Here is a 19,121-nt window from a genome sequence, read left to right on the forward strand (position 1 = left end):
TTTAGCCGTTGTTTTTTATAATGTTATATCTTTTCCTGAAACTCTTCCATTGTTACTAACTTCTCTTAGAAACTACCCTTTGGAATGACATCATCTACAAGCATTGTTTAGAAAAAAACAGTAAATAAGTTCTTTGTTCCTTCTCACTTTCCCCCTGCGTATTGGCTGTTAGTATATAGCGTAGTAAAAGGACAAGTAATTGAAAAGAGGGTTGCTGCTTTTTAAGAAGCACTTTAAAATATCCAGGTGGAGTTCCAGAAATATTGAGACTTCTAACTGTAGTTTTGTATACCTTCAGGACTTCAAAGAGCAACCAAAGTAAAAAGAAAGGGCCACGTACTCCTAGTCCACCTCCTCCTATACTGGAAGATATCATTCTAGGGAAAAAATACAAAGAAAAGTATAAAGTGAAAGACAGGATAGAAGAAAAACCAAGAGATGGAAAGGACAGAGGACGGGATTTTGAAAGGCAAAGAGAAAAAAGAGACAAGCCAAGGTAAGTAGAATTGTTTAGTCAATATTTATGTAAAACCAATACTCCTGACCGTGCAGAAGCTGTGGGGCATAGGTGAATGGCTTTTTACAATTATTTTTGTTTCAACTGTATATATTGTTTAATAGTTTCTACAGTGAGTCGTGAGATATGTTATTTAACATCAAATTATTTTAGTATATTTACTTTAAGTGGAAGTGGGAAATGATAGCCATATTAGATGTGTAAAGTTGCATGTATGAATAGCAGTGTGAGACACATCCTCAGAATGTCATTCTGTACATTTGAAACTGCATTCATCACACGGTACTCTCCCACACACCATTCTGGTGTCTCTGTGAATTTAATGGCTTTGACTCCTCATAGGTAGAATCATGCAGTATTTGACTAGAATATTCCCTTTAGTATAATGTCTGGAGAGCTCATCCATATTGTAGCATGTGACATATTTTTCTTCTTCATAAGGCTGAGTAATATTTTATATGATGCAAATCATACTTTGTTTATTCGTTCCTTCATGGAGAATGTTTCACCTTTGGGTTACTTTTAAATAGGACTGTTTTAACATGGGCCTATAAATATCTCTTCAGGAAATACTGCCAAGTCCAGTACATAAAGTTTTCTGCTGCTTTCTTTTGAAGCTTATATTGTTTTGATGTGTGCATTTGAAAGGTCATGTGGAGATTGAGTTTGCCATCACATTTGTTGAAATGACTATTCCTCTTTAATTAATTCTGACCTCTTTGTGGAAGGTCATTTGAGCATGTGTTTGAGTGTTTGCTTATGAGCACTTACTCATTCTACTACATGGTTTTGTATGTGTTCCACGCACAAATGTATGTGTATGAGATAACACTCAAATCCACTAGGATGGTCAGTATAAATACGATTTTGTGCTTTTTGAATATATATCTGTACTATGTTTTGAATTCTGAAAGTGAAACCTCCAACTTCAATCTTTTTAAAAATTGCTTTGGCTATTTATTGAGTTCCCCTAAGTTTTCATAACTTTTAGGATACAAATTTTCTCTTGTAAAAATAAAAAAGCTGTTGGAATTTTGAAAGGCATTGGTTGTAGATTGCTTTTATAGTGTGGGTAGCTTAATAAATCTTTTGTTTTTTATTTTGTTCTTTTTAACAGCCTTTTACTACCGTCTTTTAATATTCCTAAATATATTATTTTGGATGTGCTATAAGTATATTTTCTTAATTTCCTTTTTAGTTTGTTTATTGTAGTGTATAGAAGCATAATTGATGTTTTGTATCATTTCGCTTATAACTTTATTGAACTCATTTATTCTAAAAGGATTTTGTTTTGTTTTTGGAGAATCTAGGTTTCCTATGTGCAGGATATTGTCATCTTCAAATATTTTTACTTTCCTTCCCTTTTAGAGGATGTTTATTTACTTTTCTGGCTAATATATTGCAAACTATGTTGAATAGAAAGAGCATCCTTGCTGTCATCCTTATCTATAGGAAAAGCCTCTATCTTTCTCTGTTAAGTGGTATGTTAACTATGGGCTTTTCATAAATGGCTTATTGATTATTATCATCATTATTTCAAACAGGGCCTCACTATGTAGCTCTAACTGTCCTGGAGCTTGCTATGTAGACTAGGGTGGCCTGGAACTGGCAGAGGCCTTAAACTCTGCCTCCTGAGTGCTGCTGGGATTAAAGGTGTGTGCTACCATGCTCAGCTCTACTGAGTACTGGTAAATGCTGTTGAATTTTGTCAGATATTTTTGTGAATTAGTATGTATGAGTGATTGTTTCCTTCTTTTAGTTAATGTGATATATTTTATTACTCATTTTTCAAAATGTTACACCACCCTTGCATTCAAGGAATAAACTCATGTGGTCATGCTATGTGCACTTTTATCATGCTGTTCAAATTACTTTGCTAGTGCTTTATTGAAGTGTTTCGTATGTTCATTTTCTTCCTTGTTTTAAGATTTGTAAAATACAACTTTGATGAGAGCCAGATTCATTCTTGATTGTTTTTCAGATTAATTCTTCTGTAAATTTAATGCTTCCCTTGAAAAAGCATATTTCTTTTCGGGGATCTCAGTCTCTTTCTGTCTTCTCTCTTTCTCAAACAGAATTTATAAAGATTTTAAGAAGTAGGGAGATGGCGTGGTGGTCTGCAAGCAAGAGTACCTGAGTTCAATTCTCAAGTGCAGATAAAAAGCCAAACATGGCTACACATATCTGTAGTCCACCACTGCTGGGTAGAGACAGATGGGTCCTGACAGCTAGCTGGTCAGTTAGCCTTAACCTAGTTCAGTGAGAGACCCGTGTCCAGGCAGTAAGGCAGGGATTGATAGAGGAAGTTACTCGGTCCTGCTCTGGTCATCTCATGAATCCCTCCCCTGCAAAGGAGGATTTAGTACAGGAACTAAAGGAGAGAATGGCACAGGAAAAGGATACAACACTCTTCTGTGAAAGGTGTGGGCTTCTCAAGAGAGTGGCCAGTCTTCTTGAGTTTTCATGTAATCAAAATTTTGAAGTTACGTGATCAGGACAAACATTTTACAATCAAGTAAATTGCTTTGATACAAAATCCTAAGCAAATTATTTGGTCTTTGACATTTATTCAGCTGCAAAATAACCATAATACACTTCATTGGGTTCAAGTCAGGACTAAATGAAAAAATACTTCTTAAAACTAAGCAAAAATTATGAATGCTGTTTTTCTACCAAAATGGCAGAAACTTGGGATTAGGCTCTAGAATTGGCTAGATTCATACCTCCTATTTTCAGTGGAAATGCTTATATAGTTCTATTATATTTTAGAGCAAGCCAGTTTCGTTACTTAGCTCAAACCTTTTATATAAACAGTGCAAGTGGAGATTTGGGTCCATTCAGGCTCTCAACCATAGCTGCCACTTCCTGTCTTGATTGCAATTTTTTTTCTCTCTTCTTGGTCATTGGCTTTTGTGGGGGGGGGGGGGTGAGCAAAAAAGAGCATCTCTCTATTATATAGTTCTGTCCTGGAGCTCACTCTGTATCCTGGGCTGGTCTTGAACTCACAGAGATCCACCTGTCTCTGCCTCCTGACTGCTGAGGTTAAAGGTGTGGGCTATCATGCCTGGCTGGTCTTTGACTTTTAAAGTAATAGAGGAGAAGAAAATGGAAGACTCTTTAAATCAGCATTTTCTGAAACTTAAAAGAATGTATGAGAAGCAAATATGGTTAAGATGATAAAGTCATTATTTGACAGTAGATTAGTATTTTAGCTTTAATGTACTGTTGATTATTTTAAGCTTAAACTGTAGTTTTCCTTTTAGGCACCAAGATCTAATAGAAATGTACTACATGGTATTTTTAAAAGATACTGTGGATTAACTGGGACTTTTATGTGTGTGTTCTTTGAGCTAATCATCAAAGAATATTATAGATACTCTTAAATCCATTTTTTAAATGTAATTTAAACAGTTTATTGCAGAATAGGCCTATCTCAAATGGTAGCATTTCTTGTTGGTCTTTCAGTTCCTTCAGCATTTTGATGGCAGACTTGATTGTGTCCCTCCAGCCACTGTTCTCATGCTGAACCACAGTGCCAGATGCCAGCAACTTCTCTCTGCATCTTGGTCTTGCCACAGAAGGAGCAAGTGCCTTGGCATGCTAGCTGATTTCAATTTTCTTCACCATATTCCGTAGGAAGGTACCATAGCAGGTCCCCATATTTCCTAACGCTCCCTACCTTCTTGGTACGTTTAGCCATGTTGCCAGAACCGAGGCCCCAGCCTTGAGAGGACCTCTTGAGTCAGTTCTAAGTGTAACCTAGAAAGAAATTGAGAACTGAAGTTCAGCGGCAGTCATTCTTCATTTTTTATTTTTAAGTATTTATTTTGTTTTTGTTTTAGGAATCATAATATAATTAAATCATCTCTCCCTACCCTTTTTTGTCTCCAAACCCTCCCATGTACTTTTCCTTGTTTTCTTTCAAATTTATGCATGTTCCTAACTACATAAACACAACCTTTTTAGTCTGTATAGTGTTATTGCCTGTATATTTCCAGGGCTGACCATTTGGTATTGGATGACCAATTGATATGCTCTTAGGGAAGGCTGTTTCTCCTGCTCTGAGTATTTGTTAGTGCCGGTAATTCTTTGTCTAGGTTTGAGGCCTCATGAGCTTACCCCATCCACGTTAGCATGTCTCTTGGTGTCGTCCTTGTTCAGCTCGTGTTTAGACAGTCATGTTGGTGAGACTTCATGGGTTTAGCTTCTGACATTTCCAAGAGATCCAGTCTCACAGCAAACTTCCAGATCCTCTGGCTTTTTCCACTGTTTCCTGAGCCTTAGGTGCAGGAGTTGTATTGTGAATATATCTATTGGGACCAGGCTCCACAGTTCTGCATTTTGATTGGTTGTGGTTTCCTCTGATGGTCTCTGTCTGTTGCCCTTGTGGGTATAAAGACACAGAACGCAGTTGGGGGTTATTCTGGCTTAGTAAAGTGACAGTTGTAGGTTCATCTCCAAGATTTCTTCTAGAGCTTTTGTTTGCACTTGACTCATAAATCACTTACATCTTTAAAAGACAGTGCCCTTGTAATTTTATAGCATTGTGAATTAAAGTTTATTCTGGGTTATTGCCTGTACTTCCAGCTTTCATTTTATATCTCATCTTAAGGACTTTCCATGGCTGGAATTGAAAACTCTTAAACAAGTTTCTTGTGTTACTCACAGGTCCTCCTCCCCAGGACAGCACCATTCTCCTCTGTCTTCTAGACATCACTCCTCCTCCTCGCAGTCAGGATCGTCTATTCAGAGACATTCACCTTCTCCTCGTCGGAAAAGGACTCCCTCCCCATCCTACCAGCGGACTTTAACTCCTTCTTTACGGCGTTCCGCCTCTCCTTACCCAACACATTGTCTGTCTTCTCCTCAGAGGAAGCAGAGTCCCCCAAGACATCGCTCTCCAATGAGAGAGAAAGGGAGGCATGATCATGAGCGCACTTCACAGTCACATGATCGGCGTCATGAGAGGAGGGAAGGTATGCTCTGTGTTTGAGCTTTTGTTTCTCAGAGTTCTTGTACTTTATTTTAAAATTGCATATCCATATTTATCATTACATGAGGAATAGAAGAGTGTTGTATTGTATTGAGTCTTCTGTGACATCTCGACTGGGTCATGTAAAGTATTAAGTATGCACCAGTAGGCACTTCGAAGTATGTAAGTTGGTACCTTTTAAACTCTTTTAATGAGTACTTTTGGCTGTTTGAGTGTTCATGTATTGCTTTCTATGTAACTTAAAAAAAAAGAGAGAGAGAGAAAAATGAGTTGGGGACTTGGCTCAGTGGCAGAGCACTCGTTTAGTATTTGCCTGACCGCGAAGATTAGTCCCCAGCACAGGACAGACAGACAGACAGACAGACAGACAACCCAAGGAAGGTGAAAGTAAGGAATGCAGCAGATGATTTACCCAAGTTTATAAGAGCTGAAAGTGTGATAAAGGGCAAGGCCAGGGGAAGCTCTCAGGTCGGCGGCCAACTCCTGCAGTTTCTAGGTATGGGTCACCAGTTCAGGCTAGATGCTTTATAGAGTAATAACTCTCATCTCTTTGTGTGCTTTGTGTATTGTACTGTCTGCATGCATACATGTTTACCTGTGTGTGCACATATGTGTGCAGTTGGGAGTACAGAGTGTGCGTCTGTTGGTGTCGTCCTTATTGCTGTCCACCTTATTGTTGAGACCCTCTCTCGCTGAACCTCAGCTCACTGATTGTCCAGCAGCCCCAGGCATTTGCCATCATATCTGGTTTAATTTTGTCATTTAATTTTTCTAACATGAATCTCTTTTTGTAATAAATCTTAAATGCTATGTGTGACATGTATCATCTAGTTCCCTGAAATGGTGAACAGGATTAGAGTTGTTTCCTAAACTGTGTTACAGAAACTCGAGGCAAAAGGGATAGAGAAAAGGAAACCAGAGAAGACCGAGAGTCAGAACATGACCATAGGGATGACAGAGAACCTCGAGACAGCCGGGACCGGAGAGATACTAGAGACCGCCGGGAACTGAGAGACTCCAGAGACATCCGGGACTCCAGAGAGATGAGGGACTATGGCAGAGATACCAAGGAGAGCCGTGATCCCAGAGATTCACGGTCAGCTCGGGATGTACATGACTACAGAGACCGTGAAGCTCGGGATACTCGGGAAATTCGAGATGTTCGGGATGCACGGGAAGTTCGGGATGTTCGGGATGCTCGTGATGCTCGTGATGCCCGTGATGCTCGCGATGTGCGGGATGTTCGAGATGCTCGGGATGTTCGAGATGCTCGGGATGTTCGAGATGCTCGGGATGTTCGGGAAATCCGGGATGTTCGGGAAACCCGGGATGCACGAGATGTTCGAGATGCACGCGATGGTCACCGGAAGGAGGATGTGTACCAGGAAGAAGCCCGCAGTTATGGCAGAAACCACCTGAGAGAAGAGAGTTCTCGAGTTGAGCTAAGGAATGACTCTAGAAATGAGTCTCGAAGTGAAATTAGAAATGACAGGATGGGCAGAAGTAGGGGGAGAGGTCCAGAATTGCCTGAAAAGGGTAAGGTTTTTGGCATGTTAATGAACTGTATCTTGAATATTCATATAGAAAACATTAACTTTCTTTAGGTTTCTTTTCCAAATGTCTTACTATGTACATCTATCATTAGCGTTTTGTGAGAGTAATTTGCAGTCAGTTGAATTCCACATTGTAATTACCAACTTGAATGAAAAAACTAATTACTAACAAGTAGTGTTTGGATAGTCATCCCACTGTACTGAGTAATGTAGAACACTATGAAAATTGATACAAATACAACAGAATCACAAGAAGATAATTTCTAATTAACTAGTGTATATGTGATCAAATGCTCATTCAAGTAGAGTTAAAATGACATATTTTCAAAATTGATGCCAAAGTAATTGATTTATGTATTCAGTATTTATTACTTGCTTCAAACCATCATGTATCATTTTCTTAATCTAAAGAACTGTGAAATATTTGTGACTGTCTCCCAACTACTGAGATTTAATCATTTAATCCTTCCTGATCTGTTCCTCTAACCTCTTCCCAAGCATCACAGACTCCTGTCTCTCTGTGCATCTCTCTGGCTTGATGCTGTAGTCCTTTTGGGGAAACACATTTAAGTTTGAAGGTCTTTTGGCTTCTTTATAATTGTCTTGGCTGTTGTTTCAGGGAATTTTCTGTTTGTTTATTTGTTTTGATCTTGTCATATGACCTAGATTGGTCTTGAACTTGAGATCTTCCTTGCCCTTCTTTCTCTAGTATTGGAAATATAGACATGTACCATTAAGCCTATTTTCTAGACTTTTCTTCGTCCTTTACTTTTTCATGTAAATATTAGAAAATTTTGCAACATCGTGAAAAGCTGTTGAATTTTTCTTTAAAATATATTTGGCATATTATTTTAATACATTTTCCCATTAAAATTTTATGCATATTTAAATTTTAAAAATCACAGCTGGGTGGTGATAGCATACACCTTTAATCCCAGCACTTGGGAGGCAGAGGCAGGTGGATCTCTGTGAGGTTGAGGTCAGCTTGGTCTACAAAGTGAGTTCTAGGACAGCTAGAACTACACAGAGAGACCCTATCTTGAAAAACCTGAATAAATAAATATTAAAAATATATTTGGAAGGAATCAAAAATTCATAGGCTATTACAAAGAAATGAAAGGGAAGCTTCTGTGCACTGGCCTTGCCATTGTTAACATCCTAGCACATCATCAAAAGAAGAAAGTATCGTGGCCACAAAGCCTGTGTACATGTGCAAGTGTGCACATAACTATTACATGAAAAGTCATACTGCCTTCTAATCAGGTTAATCATTACACTGCTGAAAGATTCCCGTGTGTTGTTCCTTTGTAGCTACACCCATTCCTCCCGCATCCTGGACTCCTATAACCTCTGACAGATTTTTTGTTTCATGAGTGTTTTATAAATGAAGTCATGCTGTATGCATTTTGTTGACACTGGCTGTTTTCACTTAGCACAATCTTCCTGGGGTACCTCCAATCTGTTGACAGTTTTTCCTTTTTTCTGGCCAAGTGTATTGGTAGATTAACATAGTTTGTTTAACTCTTCACTGCTGAGAGTTCAGGTACCTTCCAGTGTGTTGACTGTTACGAATTACAATACTTAGAAAAATGAACATTTTTTTTCACATCTTTCTTTGTTGAGTTTTTGTTTTGTTTTGAGACTTAAGTCTCACAGTAGCCTGGCTTTGCTCTCCTGTTCCTCCTGTCTCATTCTCTCAGGAGCTGGGATTGTAGAATTGTTCAACCATGCCGACTTTCCACATCTTTTATTAAATTTTGGTTACCATTTCATTTCATCAAATTTCCTTGGTTCTATATTGGAATATTTTCATAATAAACATACAATTAAAATAATATATATATATAGATATATAGATACCCATTTTCTCCAACTTTTCATGATGTATCTATTAAATATGAAGAAGTAGGTTTTTCGAATGTTTTTCCTTACTGTTTTGGGAGTTAGTTTAAGTCAGTCTTACAGCTTTTTGTTCCCATCAGATGGCTTCCTTATAGATAGGACAAACTATGGCATTACTCACTATGCTGTAGTCAGTCTTTAGACAACTTGGGTTCTCTGACCCACATAGTGTATAACATTTTAGAATTTAAAAAAATTTAAAACTTTATACTGCTTTGAATAAAGATTGTGACTGATAAACTTGTTGCATAAAATGTATCTGTTAAATATTTTTGAACATCCTTTGTGTAGGAAGTCGAGGCACAAGAAGTTCCCAAATGGATAGCCACAGTAGCAGCAGCAACTACCATGACAGCTGGGAAACTCGGAGCAGCTATCCCGAGAGAGACAGGTACCCTGAGAGAGACACTCGCGATCAAGCCAGGGATGCTTCCTTTGAGAGAAGGCATGGAGAAAGAGACCGTCGGGACAACCGGGAGCGAGGTTGGTCAGACAGCCGTGTGCCCTTTAGTACTCAACAGCTGGGGGATTGTTCCTCAAATCTGTTCCAAGTCACTGCTAACATATATGATTTAAACTCTGTACTTGGTTCCATAGTTGAAGCTATTCATATAATCTTTGTGTGGTGCAAGAGAGATTATGTAAATAGCTACCAGTGCCTAATAAACAGATCTGAGGAGCTGGGGTTCCCCTACTGCATGTGCGTTATTGTATGTCCTGGCTAATCAATAATTAACTGTTGTTGGTAATTTTACAAAGAGTGTCAGAGATCAGCTGTGTGGGAGGCGGTGGAAGGAAGGGAGAGCGAGGGAATTGAGAAAGGGTTCGGGGAGTATGGTGCTACTTGGGCTGGGGATCACCCAGAAAGACATGATGTTCCTATTCTGTCCTGAGAATCCATACTCGCTACATAATTTCTTTTGTACATCTTAAATAGAAGTTTCCTGATAATCTATTGGACGATCTTTAAATCAGTTTTGAAGCAGGATTACTAGGAAATACATCAGGGTTAGATGCAGAACAGAGTGTCTGCTTTAGAGTGTTTATTAGACATCAAGGAAAGACGTTTACGTAGAGGTGTAAAGGGGCAAGGGAAGCACCTAGCTTTGCAAAGTGAAAACCTATTCTATTGAGAATAAAGTGTAGGTACAAATCCCTGAGATGGGAAGTAACTACTCTGTCATGTCCCAGAGTACAAGAGAAGACTGGTGTGGCTAGTATGCTGACGTATGCCCAGACGGATTTTGTTCTCAGTTTCCTAGTCTGAGTACAATATATACAGACTGCTGAGATGGAAAGTTCTGTTAGGTAAAGTAACAACTCTGTGGAATGCTGAGAAAGCTCTCGTAAGTAAAGAGGTGTTGTCTTTATTAGCCCAGAAATTGTGTAAGCTCGCTGGAAGGAACAGTGGGAAAGTGTAGAATTGGTATTGATGAAGTAAGTAGTCATACAGGCCAAAAGAGACTTGTCTGTTCCCAAGATGCAAACATTAAGTAATGTGCAGTGTGGGCTTCTTTACTAGGTAGCAGAACAGCTGGAGGAAAAGACTACAAGGACTCTACACAGCTATAAAAACCTCTAGGCCAGACTGGAATGGTCAGATTCCAGTGCTTCTTACTGGCTACAGACAACTGGTTTTAAGCACATGGGTCTGTCTGGGTTTTTGTGAGAAACGTGCACCATCCAGTTGGGGAACTGATGGCTGACACTGACCCATTGGACTGTTGATGATGTCATCACCTGACAAGAGCTGAACAAGTTCTGCAGGAATGAAGCAGCTGTAGAGATGGGGCCGAGAAAGAAAGTGTTAGGATGAAATCAGTGTGCTGTATAGAATGGGACTGGGAAGCAATGAAGAAACGCATCTTTGAAAAGGACATTTTAGGGGCGAGAATAGGATGCCAGTTTGGCGTGGTGCTGTGGCACTTGTAGAACCTTTCTTTGCATTTTCCTTTAAGATGGGAAATGTTGGCTGGGGTCATAAAGGTTTTATCTGCTAAGAAAGTGACTGGACTCTCGAGCTTCTGGTGCTGCTGTGTCAGGTCACAGACAGGAACTACTGGGAAATTGTCATATTGGGTGCGGTGTTGTTGCCTTTCAGGTTACTTCATAATGGTGATTTTGGTTATAATCACCAAACTAGAAATTTCCCCCAAATGTGGGTCTGCTGGAAAAAAAAGTTGTGATGCAGTAGATTTATTTAAAGTTGTAATGAATCTCAGCCAAAGGAGAAAGGAGTGAGGAAAGCAGACTTTTGGGTCTAGTGTTTCTGATTAACTCTGGCAAAGTTACCAGAATCACTTCTACACCAAAGCTGCTAAGTTTTTATAGAAAGGATAGTAAAGACTGAGTAGGATTTCACTGTGTTTGAGCTTGAAAAATCTATGAACTTTTAAAGGGACCTAGAAACTCATAAGGAGTAAATGTAGACAAATGTTACTTTTTAGCTTTTTTTCTTTTTCTTTTTTTTTTTTTTAATGCGGCCAGGGATAAGGCAAGCTCAAGTTACTAAATTAAACCTAGAAATATTCTAAAATGATTAGACATTCTAGTTGCCAACCCATTGAACATGCTGTAGCATGATTTACTGATTAATCAGCAAGTAGACATTATGAAGTATGAACGTAATCTCCGCGATTACAGTGTCAGTAGACATTATTATAGAGAAGGTAGCCTTCTGGGTTGCAGTGTCTAGGTCATGTCGCCATGTTTGCTGTTGAAAGGGGCTGTGTCTTCAGAGAAGGCCTGTGCTGCACCCCCGTGCACATTTTTGATCCCAGACTGGTTTCCTGTTCGTCCAGGCTTTTGAGCTGTATGTATTCGGTTTCTTTGTTTGTGGGTTTTTTGTGAAGACTGGGGAGAGAGAAATACGTGAGAGGCAATGAGTCAGTTGTTTTGTAAATTTGATTATTTTAAGGTTTGGGGGCATCAATACCTCTAACTCCAGCTTACTAGAAATTAATATTGCAGCCACAAGTTTTAAACTTCTGTTTGTTCCTTATTTTCTCACACCTGTACTTTGGTCTGTATATATTTGGGACTGAAACTGAAGGTGTAACTTAGAGGGAGTTCCTTTTCCTTTAGCTCCTGTGTTCTACACCTCCTGCTCCTGTCCTTTACCACCATGTTCTCAGGTCCTGCTGGGGGACAGACATGACAGAAAGTGGGGTTGAAGTAGTGGGCTGCAGACGGGGTAGGAGCATGCAGAGTGAAATCAAAGATACATCAGTGCAGGGTAGGGATTGGTGGGAAGCAGAAAGCAGGGTCGCTAGAGGGCAAGTGAACATCATCGTTAAGAAAATAGTGTTTAAAGGTTAGACGATGAAGTTAAAAGTAAGTTCAGTACCTGATCTATAATTTGTTCCTACAGCCTGACACTCTATTCAGATAAAATGTGAGAGTGCCTACAGGTTATCTGACAAATCAGTCACTGACAAACTTGATTTTTATTGTAGATCAAAGACCAAGCTCACCTATTCGACATCAGGGAAGGAGTGAGGAGCTTGAGCGTGATGACAGAAGAGAGGAGCGGAGAGTAGACAGAGTGGATGAGAGAAGAGATGAGCGGGTTCGAGACAGAGACAGGGACCGAGAGCGAGAAAGGGAGCGCGAGAGAGAGCGGGAACGAGATCGGGAGCGAGAAAAAGAAAGAGAAAGAGAACTAGAAAGAGAGCGAGCTAGAGAGCGGGAGAGAGAGAGAGAGAAAGAGAGGGAGAGGGAGCGAGAACGAGAGCGAGATCAGAGAGATCGTGACCATGATCGAGAGCGAGAAAGAGAGAGGGAACGGGAGAGGGAAAAAGAACGGGAGCGAGAAAGAGAAGAGAGAGAGAGGGAAAGAGAACGGGAACGGGAGCGTGAGAGAGAACGAGAACGAGAGAGGGAGCGAGAAAGGGCAAGAGAAAGAGAAAAAGAGCGAGAACGGCAAAGAGAATGGGAAGACAAAGACAGGGGACGCGATGACCGCCGGGAGAAGCGCGAGGACGTCCGGGAGGACCGGAGCCTCAGAGAAGGCCACGAGGAGAGAAAAGCCAAGTAAGGAGGGGGGGACTGAGTGTCAGTAGAGCCCAGTGTCCTTCCTGCTCCTCTCCACTTCTATAACGCAGTCACTTCATGTGTGTTCATGCCTATTCATGTACATATATTTATTTGGTGTTTAAAATGTTTGTAGTTGTCTAGAAATGTAGTTCTGAGTTCTATGTATGGATTCCAGGGCTATATTTTTCCATATTTGTCTATTTCTGTTCTGTCTCCCTCTCTCTGCATTAAGAATAATGAATGCAAAATTCAGACATTGTAGGCAAATGTACATTTCTTTTTAGTTCTGTCTCCTAAGATTAAAATTTTTAAGTTTTTCTTGTGGTTTTGTGCTTTGGTTAATATTTTTTTCATGTGTCTACTGTCACAATAGCAATGTTTTTGATTCTTGTTTTATATATAACCAACCCAAAAACTGAAAAGAAAAAGTTAGGGATGCTGCTATCTGTAACCAGAAATAGTTAAATGAGACTAATAACTTTGTCTTCTCACTGCTTTCTCATCTCGGTTCTCTGAACTGACCTACAACTTTAAAAAAAAAAAAATGGGGAAACATTGTTTTGTATAGAATTGCTGAATTACCATAGTGTTTGTTTTATTATTCTAATTTCAGGTTTTCTTAAAAGTAATTTAAATGGTTTTTCTCAAGTTTTAAGTTCTGCTCTATCCTAGTCCATCAGCTACCCCTTGCTGTGTTTAACAGTTTGCCCAGGAGTGAGCAGTTTCTTTCAGTGGGCTCAGCAGAGGGTGTCTCCTGCTGGGGCCACTCAGCACTGTTGGTGCATCTGCAGTTGACTTAAATGCTCACCAAGGCCTGGAGGGCCCAGCGTGCCTTCATCACAGGTCTAGCAATCCCAGTGTCTTATTTCTCCTCCACATGACCCTTAGGCGGGCATGAGTCCAGACGCTGAAACCCCAAAGCCCTTGAGTCCTCCATGTTCATACAGTGTGACTTATAGTCCATTTTCTTGTGTATAACAAGTCCGAGCCGACCTAAATTTAAACAGTATGGAGACAGGCCAGCTCTAGGTAGAGTTGGGTCCTGTGAATCGTCACGCTATTCCTGGGGCTGTCCCCACTCCTGTGTTCACTCATCTGTGTAAGGAACTATTCTACTTTCTCAGCTTTTGGCCCTGGTATCTAGAAACAGTGTTAACTCTTAGAAATTTAGATTTCGGTGACTAAAAGGTCAGACTTGATGAGCATGTGAGAAAGCACTAGGATAATCTGCCCCAGGTGTGTAAGCTCCTGCTCAGCTAAAGGTTAGTTACAATAACAGATAGAGCAAGTACCTGGGTTATCTCTTGATTTGCCATTAAGCAAGTGATTTAGTTCTATGATGATAAAGGGAATTTTTATAGTGTTTCCACTGTGTGCCCACATGGTTCTGAACTAATTTAACTCACTTTAGTCTGAAGAGAAGGGCTTTTGCTTTTTTCCCCCAGTTTCAGATGGCAGAACTAAGATTTGGGGACCTCACGGAACTTACTTAGGTTACATGAAAGTAATGTGGCTATAAGTCAGACTCACAGCTTTTTAACTCCTAAAATGATTCGAGATTTTTCTTACCCCTCTTTTCTGCATGAAACATATAAAATTGACAAGTTGTATTACAGAGTACATTATTTTATTGATTTTTCTACAGGATGTTATCAGCTTGTGTTTAGATCTGGCAGGTTTCCCTTGAGTGTCTCATGTGTGTGATGAGGGAACAGCCCCTGTGGGTTTTAACTCAGTTTTACATTGTAGCAAACTGCCTTTTGTGAGCACAGCTCTGGGTGCTTCTTTTCTGTGATTGTACTTCTTCTACTTAGAGTCAAGAAAAGCAGGTGAAGAGCAGAGTACAGAGGACTCTTTTCCCCTGTGCAACTTTATAACTTGTATTTGTCCAAATTTAGGAAACGTTACAGAAACGAAGGGAGTCCCAGCCCCCGGCAGTCCCCCAAGCGCAGGCGGGAGCATTCTCCCGACAGTGATACCTACCACAGTGGGGATGACAAAAGTGAGTATCTTTTCTGCTGTGCATGCTCATTGAAGCATGAACCCATCTTTGACACTGACTGTAACTGATGTGTCAGACTTCTGAAAATGCACCTTTTCCATGCTGCTAAATGTGTGCTTGTGTGAGTAAAGTGTGTCAGGATCCCATTTTATGAAAGCCACTATCTTTTCCTCATTTTGGTAGTTAGAGATGTATTTTTATTTTTATTGCCATTTTGAAAATTTTGAACTGGAAAGTGAGTTTGTAGTTTAAATATGATGTTCTGTTTACTGACCTAATGAAGATGTAACTACTTTTATTTTTTGTATAGATGAAAAACATAGACTCTTGAGCCAGGTCGTACGACCACAAGATTCTCGTTCTCTCAGCCCATCCCACCTCCCAGAAGACAGGCAGGGTAGATGGAAAGAGGAGGATCGTAAATCAGAAAGGAGGGAGAGTTCAAGGCGCTATGAGGAGCAAGAACTCAGAGAGAAGGTTTCTTCTGGTGATAGGCAGAGGGAGCCAGCAGAGAGCGTGGACAGCTCAAGAGCTCGTGCACAAGACCTCAGTAGCCACCGCCAGCCTGAAGACCGCGACCGCGATGGATCTGATCGAGCCCACGATGAAAAGAAAAAAGCAAAAGCTCCAAAGAAACCTATTAAGAAGAAAAAGGAGGATGATGCCGGACTAGAGAGGAGCAACCTTGAGACATCTGAAGATGCGCAAGTATTTTCACCCAAAAAAGGACAGAAGAAGAAAAACGTTGAGAAAAAGCGTAAAAGATCCAAAGGTGATTCTGATGTCTCTGATGAAGAGGCAGCCCCACAGAACAAGAAGAAGAGAGGCCCGCGCACGCCCCCTCTGGCCATCAAGGAGGAACTGCTTGAGATTTCCACCGACAAGGATGGTCTGCTCGAGGACTCGCTGAAGAAAGAAGATACAGCCTTTAGTGACTGGTCGGATGAGGATGTGCCTGACCGTGCAGAGGGCATGGAACCTGAACACACTGCAGCCACTGCTACTCCTGGCAGTACCCCTTCCCCACTCTCGTCTCTTCTCCCTCCCCCACCTCCCGTGACTGCTGCCAGTACTGCAGCCACTGCTCTTGCCTCCTCGGCTGTTGTTGCTACCTCCTCTGCCATTATTTCCAGCTCTGCCTCCACCTCCAGTGCCAATGCCAGTGAAGACTCACATAGAAAGTGCCATAGGACACGAGTGGAGAAAGTGGAAGCATCTCATGTGACCCTAGAAGATACACCACATCGCAAGCTGGTGGATCAGAAGAGGAGCAGCAGCCTTGGGAGCAACCGAAGTCACCGTAGCCACACCTCTGGTCGCCTGCGCTCCCCATCTAATGATTCTGCCCATCGAAGTGGGGATGACCAGGGCAGTCGGAAAAGAGTGCTGCACAGTGGCTCCAGAGACAGAGAAAAAACAAAAAGCCTGGAAATCCCGGGAGAAAGAAAATCTAGGATTGATCAGTTAAAGCGTGGAGAACCCAGCCGAAGTACTTCTTCAGGTAATAAAGTTGAATTGTGATCCAGTTAGTGTCTTCTGTGGTAGTGTATTGTATACAATTATAACTCTTAAGGCAGTGCCAAACTGGTTTTTCTACATGCTGCCTGAAGTTGCATGCAAGTTCAAAACAAAACAAAAGCTTAACCATTTCATTAAAATCATGTCTGTTGCTGCTTTATACCAACACCGTGAAGAAGCCTGTGCAGTGGAGTGTTACCCCACCAGGATCACAGTGGCATGCTTTACTGATCGAGCTAATGTATTTTAGCTCTTTCTCTCTTCTGCAGCCAGAGCTACCCTTTGACCATAGAAAATAAGAGAGGGAAGAGATCAAAGACTAGAGTAATTAGCTGTATTAGTGCCTGGTCTTCTGTGTTCATGTTTTGGTGCTTTGGTCTATAGTGAAAATAGACAAGGATGCTCATGGAACTTAATTGGCACTTTATTGAGAGTTTGGATATATAGGATTACAGAATCTAGAAATACAGAGTATATAAACAGAACATTAAAAAATAAAATAGAGAAGTTATAAAGTATAAAGGACTGTAAAACAAAGTGTTCTGTTTGTTTCTTTATTAACTTTCATATGCACACTCACTTTAGATCGCCAGGATTCCAGAAGCCACAGCTCAAGAAGAAGCTCCCCTGAGTCAGATCGCCAGGTTCATTCAAGGTCTGGGTCATTTGACAGCCGAGACAGGCTTCAAGAGCGAGAGAGGTATGAGCATGACCGAGAACGGGAGAGGGACCGGAGAGACCCGAGGCAGAGGGAATGGGACCGGGAAGCTGATAAAGAGTGGCCACGAACCCGAGACCGAGATCGACTGCGGGAACGAGAAAGAGAGCGAGACAAAAGGAGAGATTTGGACAGAGAAAGAGAGAGACTGACCACTGACCCTGTGGACAGGGACAGAGACCGAGATAGAACTTTTGAGACTTCTCAGTCAGAATCTGTTAAGCGCAGTGAAGCCAAACTGGAGAGCGAGCACGAAAGAGACCTTGACGGCAGTTCCCGGGACTCAGCAACCATGGATAAAGAAAGGATGGATAGAGACCTGGGGTCTGTGCAGGGGTTTGAAGACTTGAGTAAAGCTGAGCGGACAGAGAGTCTGGAAGGTGAGAGCACCGCTCTTCTCTCTTGGGTTGCCCCATTCCTTTTCCAGTTCCCTGCAGGACCATGCTTCCTTTTGAAGTCATCCGTGAGTAAACATGAACTGACTCCATTCTACTGCAGTGGAAGTAGATGGATAAGGAAAGCCTGTAAGAGTAAAAGTGTGACCATTTCTAAAAACTGGGATATAATATTTCATCAAAGACCTGAATGAAATGAAGAAGTCATGGTTGAAGTAAAGGGAGGGAACAGAGCATTAAAAGAAACAGTCACTTCTATTGCCACCTAAAAATTAAAGTGATAGCTCACTTGGTGCATTACCTATAGCTTTTAATAACCATCACATCCTTTTCTTACATGATAAAAAATTATCAGCTGGGCATAATAGCTCACACCTATAGTTCTAACTCCAGGAAAGCTGAGGCCGAGAGTCAGATTCAGGATCAGCCTGGCTTACATAGCAAAACCTGTCTCAATTGTGACAGAAATTGAAGTGAGCAATTAAGTAGCTGTTGGCAGTCCCTGTCTGCTAGGGCAGTTGAAAATGAGCATGCTGTAATACCACCCCCAAAACTATTTGATGGCAGATTGACTGGAGAAGCCTGGTGGCTCTCCCTGTATGGCCCTTTGGCCCAGGCAGAGCCTGTCTTGAGTGCATGGGACCTCAGTCCCCACCCCTTTCCTCTTCACCTGTCATTCCACAGTGCCAGACAAAATGACTCATTTTAGGGAGTAGGGATGATGACTTCAGTAAAAAGAAAAGTTCAGTTTGTTACAGTTCAACTAAATCCAATTTGGTTATGCAGAAAGTCTAAATCTCCTTTAAAACCATGACTTACGCTTTCGTTTTATTTATACTCAAAATTGAGGTGAAATGTATTAGGAAGAAAGCTAAGGTAGAAATGCCTTTGAAGTTAAATGGTTGTGTGTGTGTGTGTGTGTGTGTGTGTGTGTGTGTGTGTGTGTTTTAAGCAGGTGTTGAACAATCTAAGCAGATATCCAAGAGATGTAAACAATCACTTTTTAAATCAGTAGATTTTACTATAGGCAAAATGCTGTCATGCAGCAATTCACAAACAATAAATTGTTATTCTTTATGTCCTCATCCCCAGGCCATAGACAAACTGACACAGGCGTTTCCAGTCTCTCACCTATCTTCATCCTTCCTTTTTCCTTTTACCGTATTGAGTGTATTACTTGAATGTGTTACTTCCTTTCTGGAGCTGCTCTTTGAGCTGTGTCCATTGTGTGTATGAGCATACCTTCCCAGGTCTTCATCCCCACATCCTCCTTCTTATGCATCATTGCCTTCCTCCTGATTCGGTTAATATGACCATATCAGGACATACCGTGTTACCCATACTCTGTGTGTGTGCGTTCTCCACATAGCATTCCTGGTTGGATAATATACATCCAGGTTAACAGGCTGGCTTCTCTGAGAATTCTCTGGAAATTCTGCCTTCCTGGGACTCACCAGTCTTACAGTCAGAATTTACATCATTGTTCTG

The 19,121-nt window shown here is 41.0% G+C and overlaps 1 protein-coding gene across 4 annotated transcripts in view; it reads left to right on the forward strand.

Moving 5' to 3' along the window:
• Positions 1–19,121, forward strand: part of Zc3h13 (zinc finger CCCH-type containing 13) — a 71,040-nt gene that overhangs the window by 43,877 nt on the left and 8,042 nt on the right. For 3 of the 4 annotated variants that reach the window (XM_041668978.1, XM_041668998.1, XM_041668989.1), the window contains exons 8-15: positions 299–496; positions 5,186–5,493; positions 6,393–7,046; positions 9,257–9,448; positions 12,421–12,997; positions 14,899–15,002; positions 15,313–16,503; positions 17,106–17,618. In XM_041668978.1, the coding sequence (XP_041524912.1) occupies positions 299–496; positions 5,186–5,493; positions 6,393–7,046; positions 9,257–9,448; positions 12,421–12,997; positions 14,899–15,002; positions 15,313–16,503; positions 17,106–17,618 (3,737 nt within the window). The remainder of the gene's footprint in view (positions 1–298; positions 497–5,185; positions 5,494–6,392; positions 7,047–9,256; positions 9,449–12,420; positions 12,998–14,898; positions 15,003–15,312; positions 16,504–17,105; positions 17,619–19,121) is intronic. The other variant, XM_041669006.1, reaches the window with a different exon arrangement.

This window comes from Microtus oregoni, unplaced genomic scaffold, assembly GCF_018167655.1.
Source record: "Microtus oregoni isolate MIOR12 unplaced genomic scaffold, Mior012 000001F_ref0000356, whole genome shotgun sequence".
In the NCBI taxonomy this organism is placed as follows: domain Eukaryota; kingdom Metazoa; phylum Chordata; class Mammalia; order Rodentia; family Cricetidae; genus Microtus; species Microtus oregoni.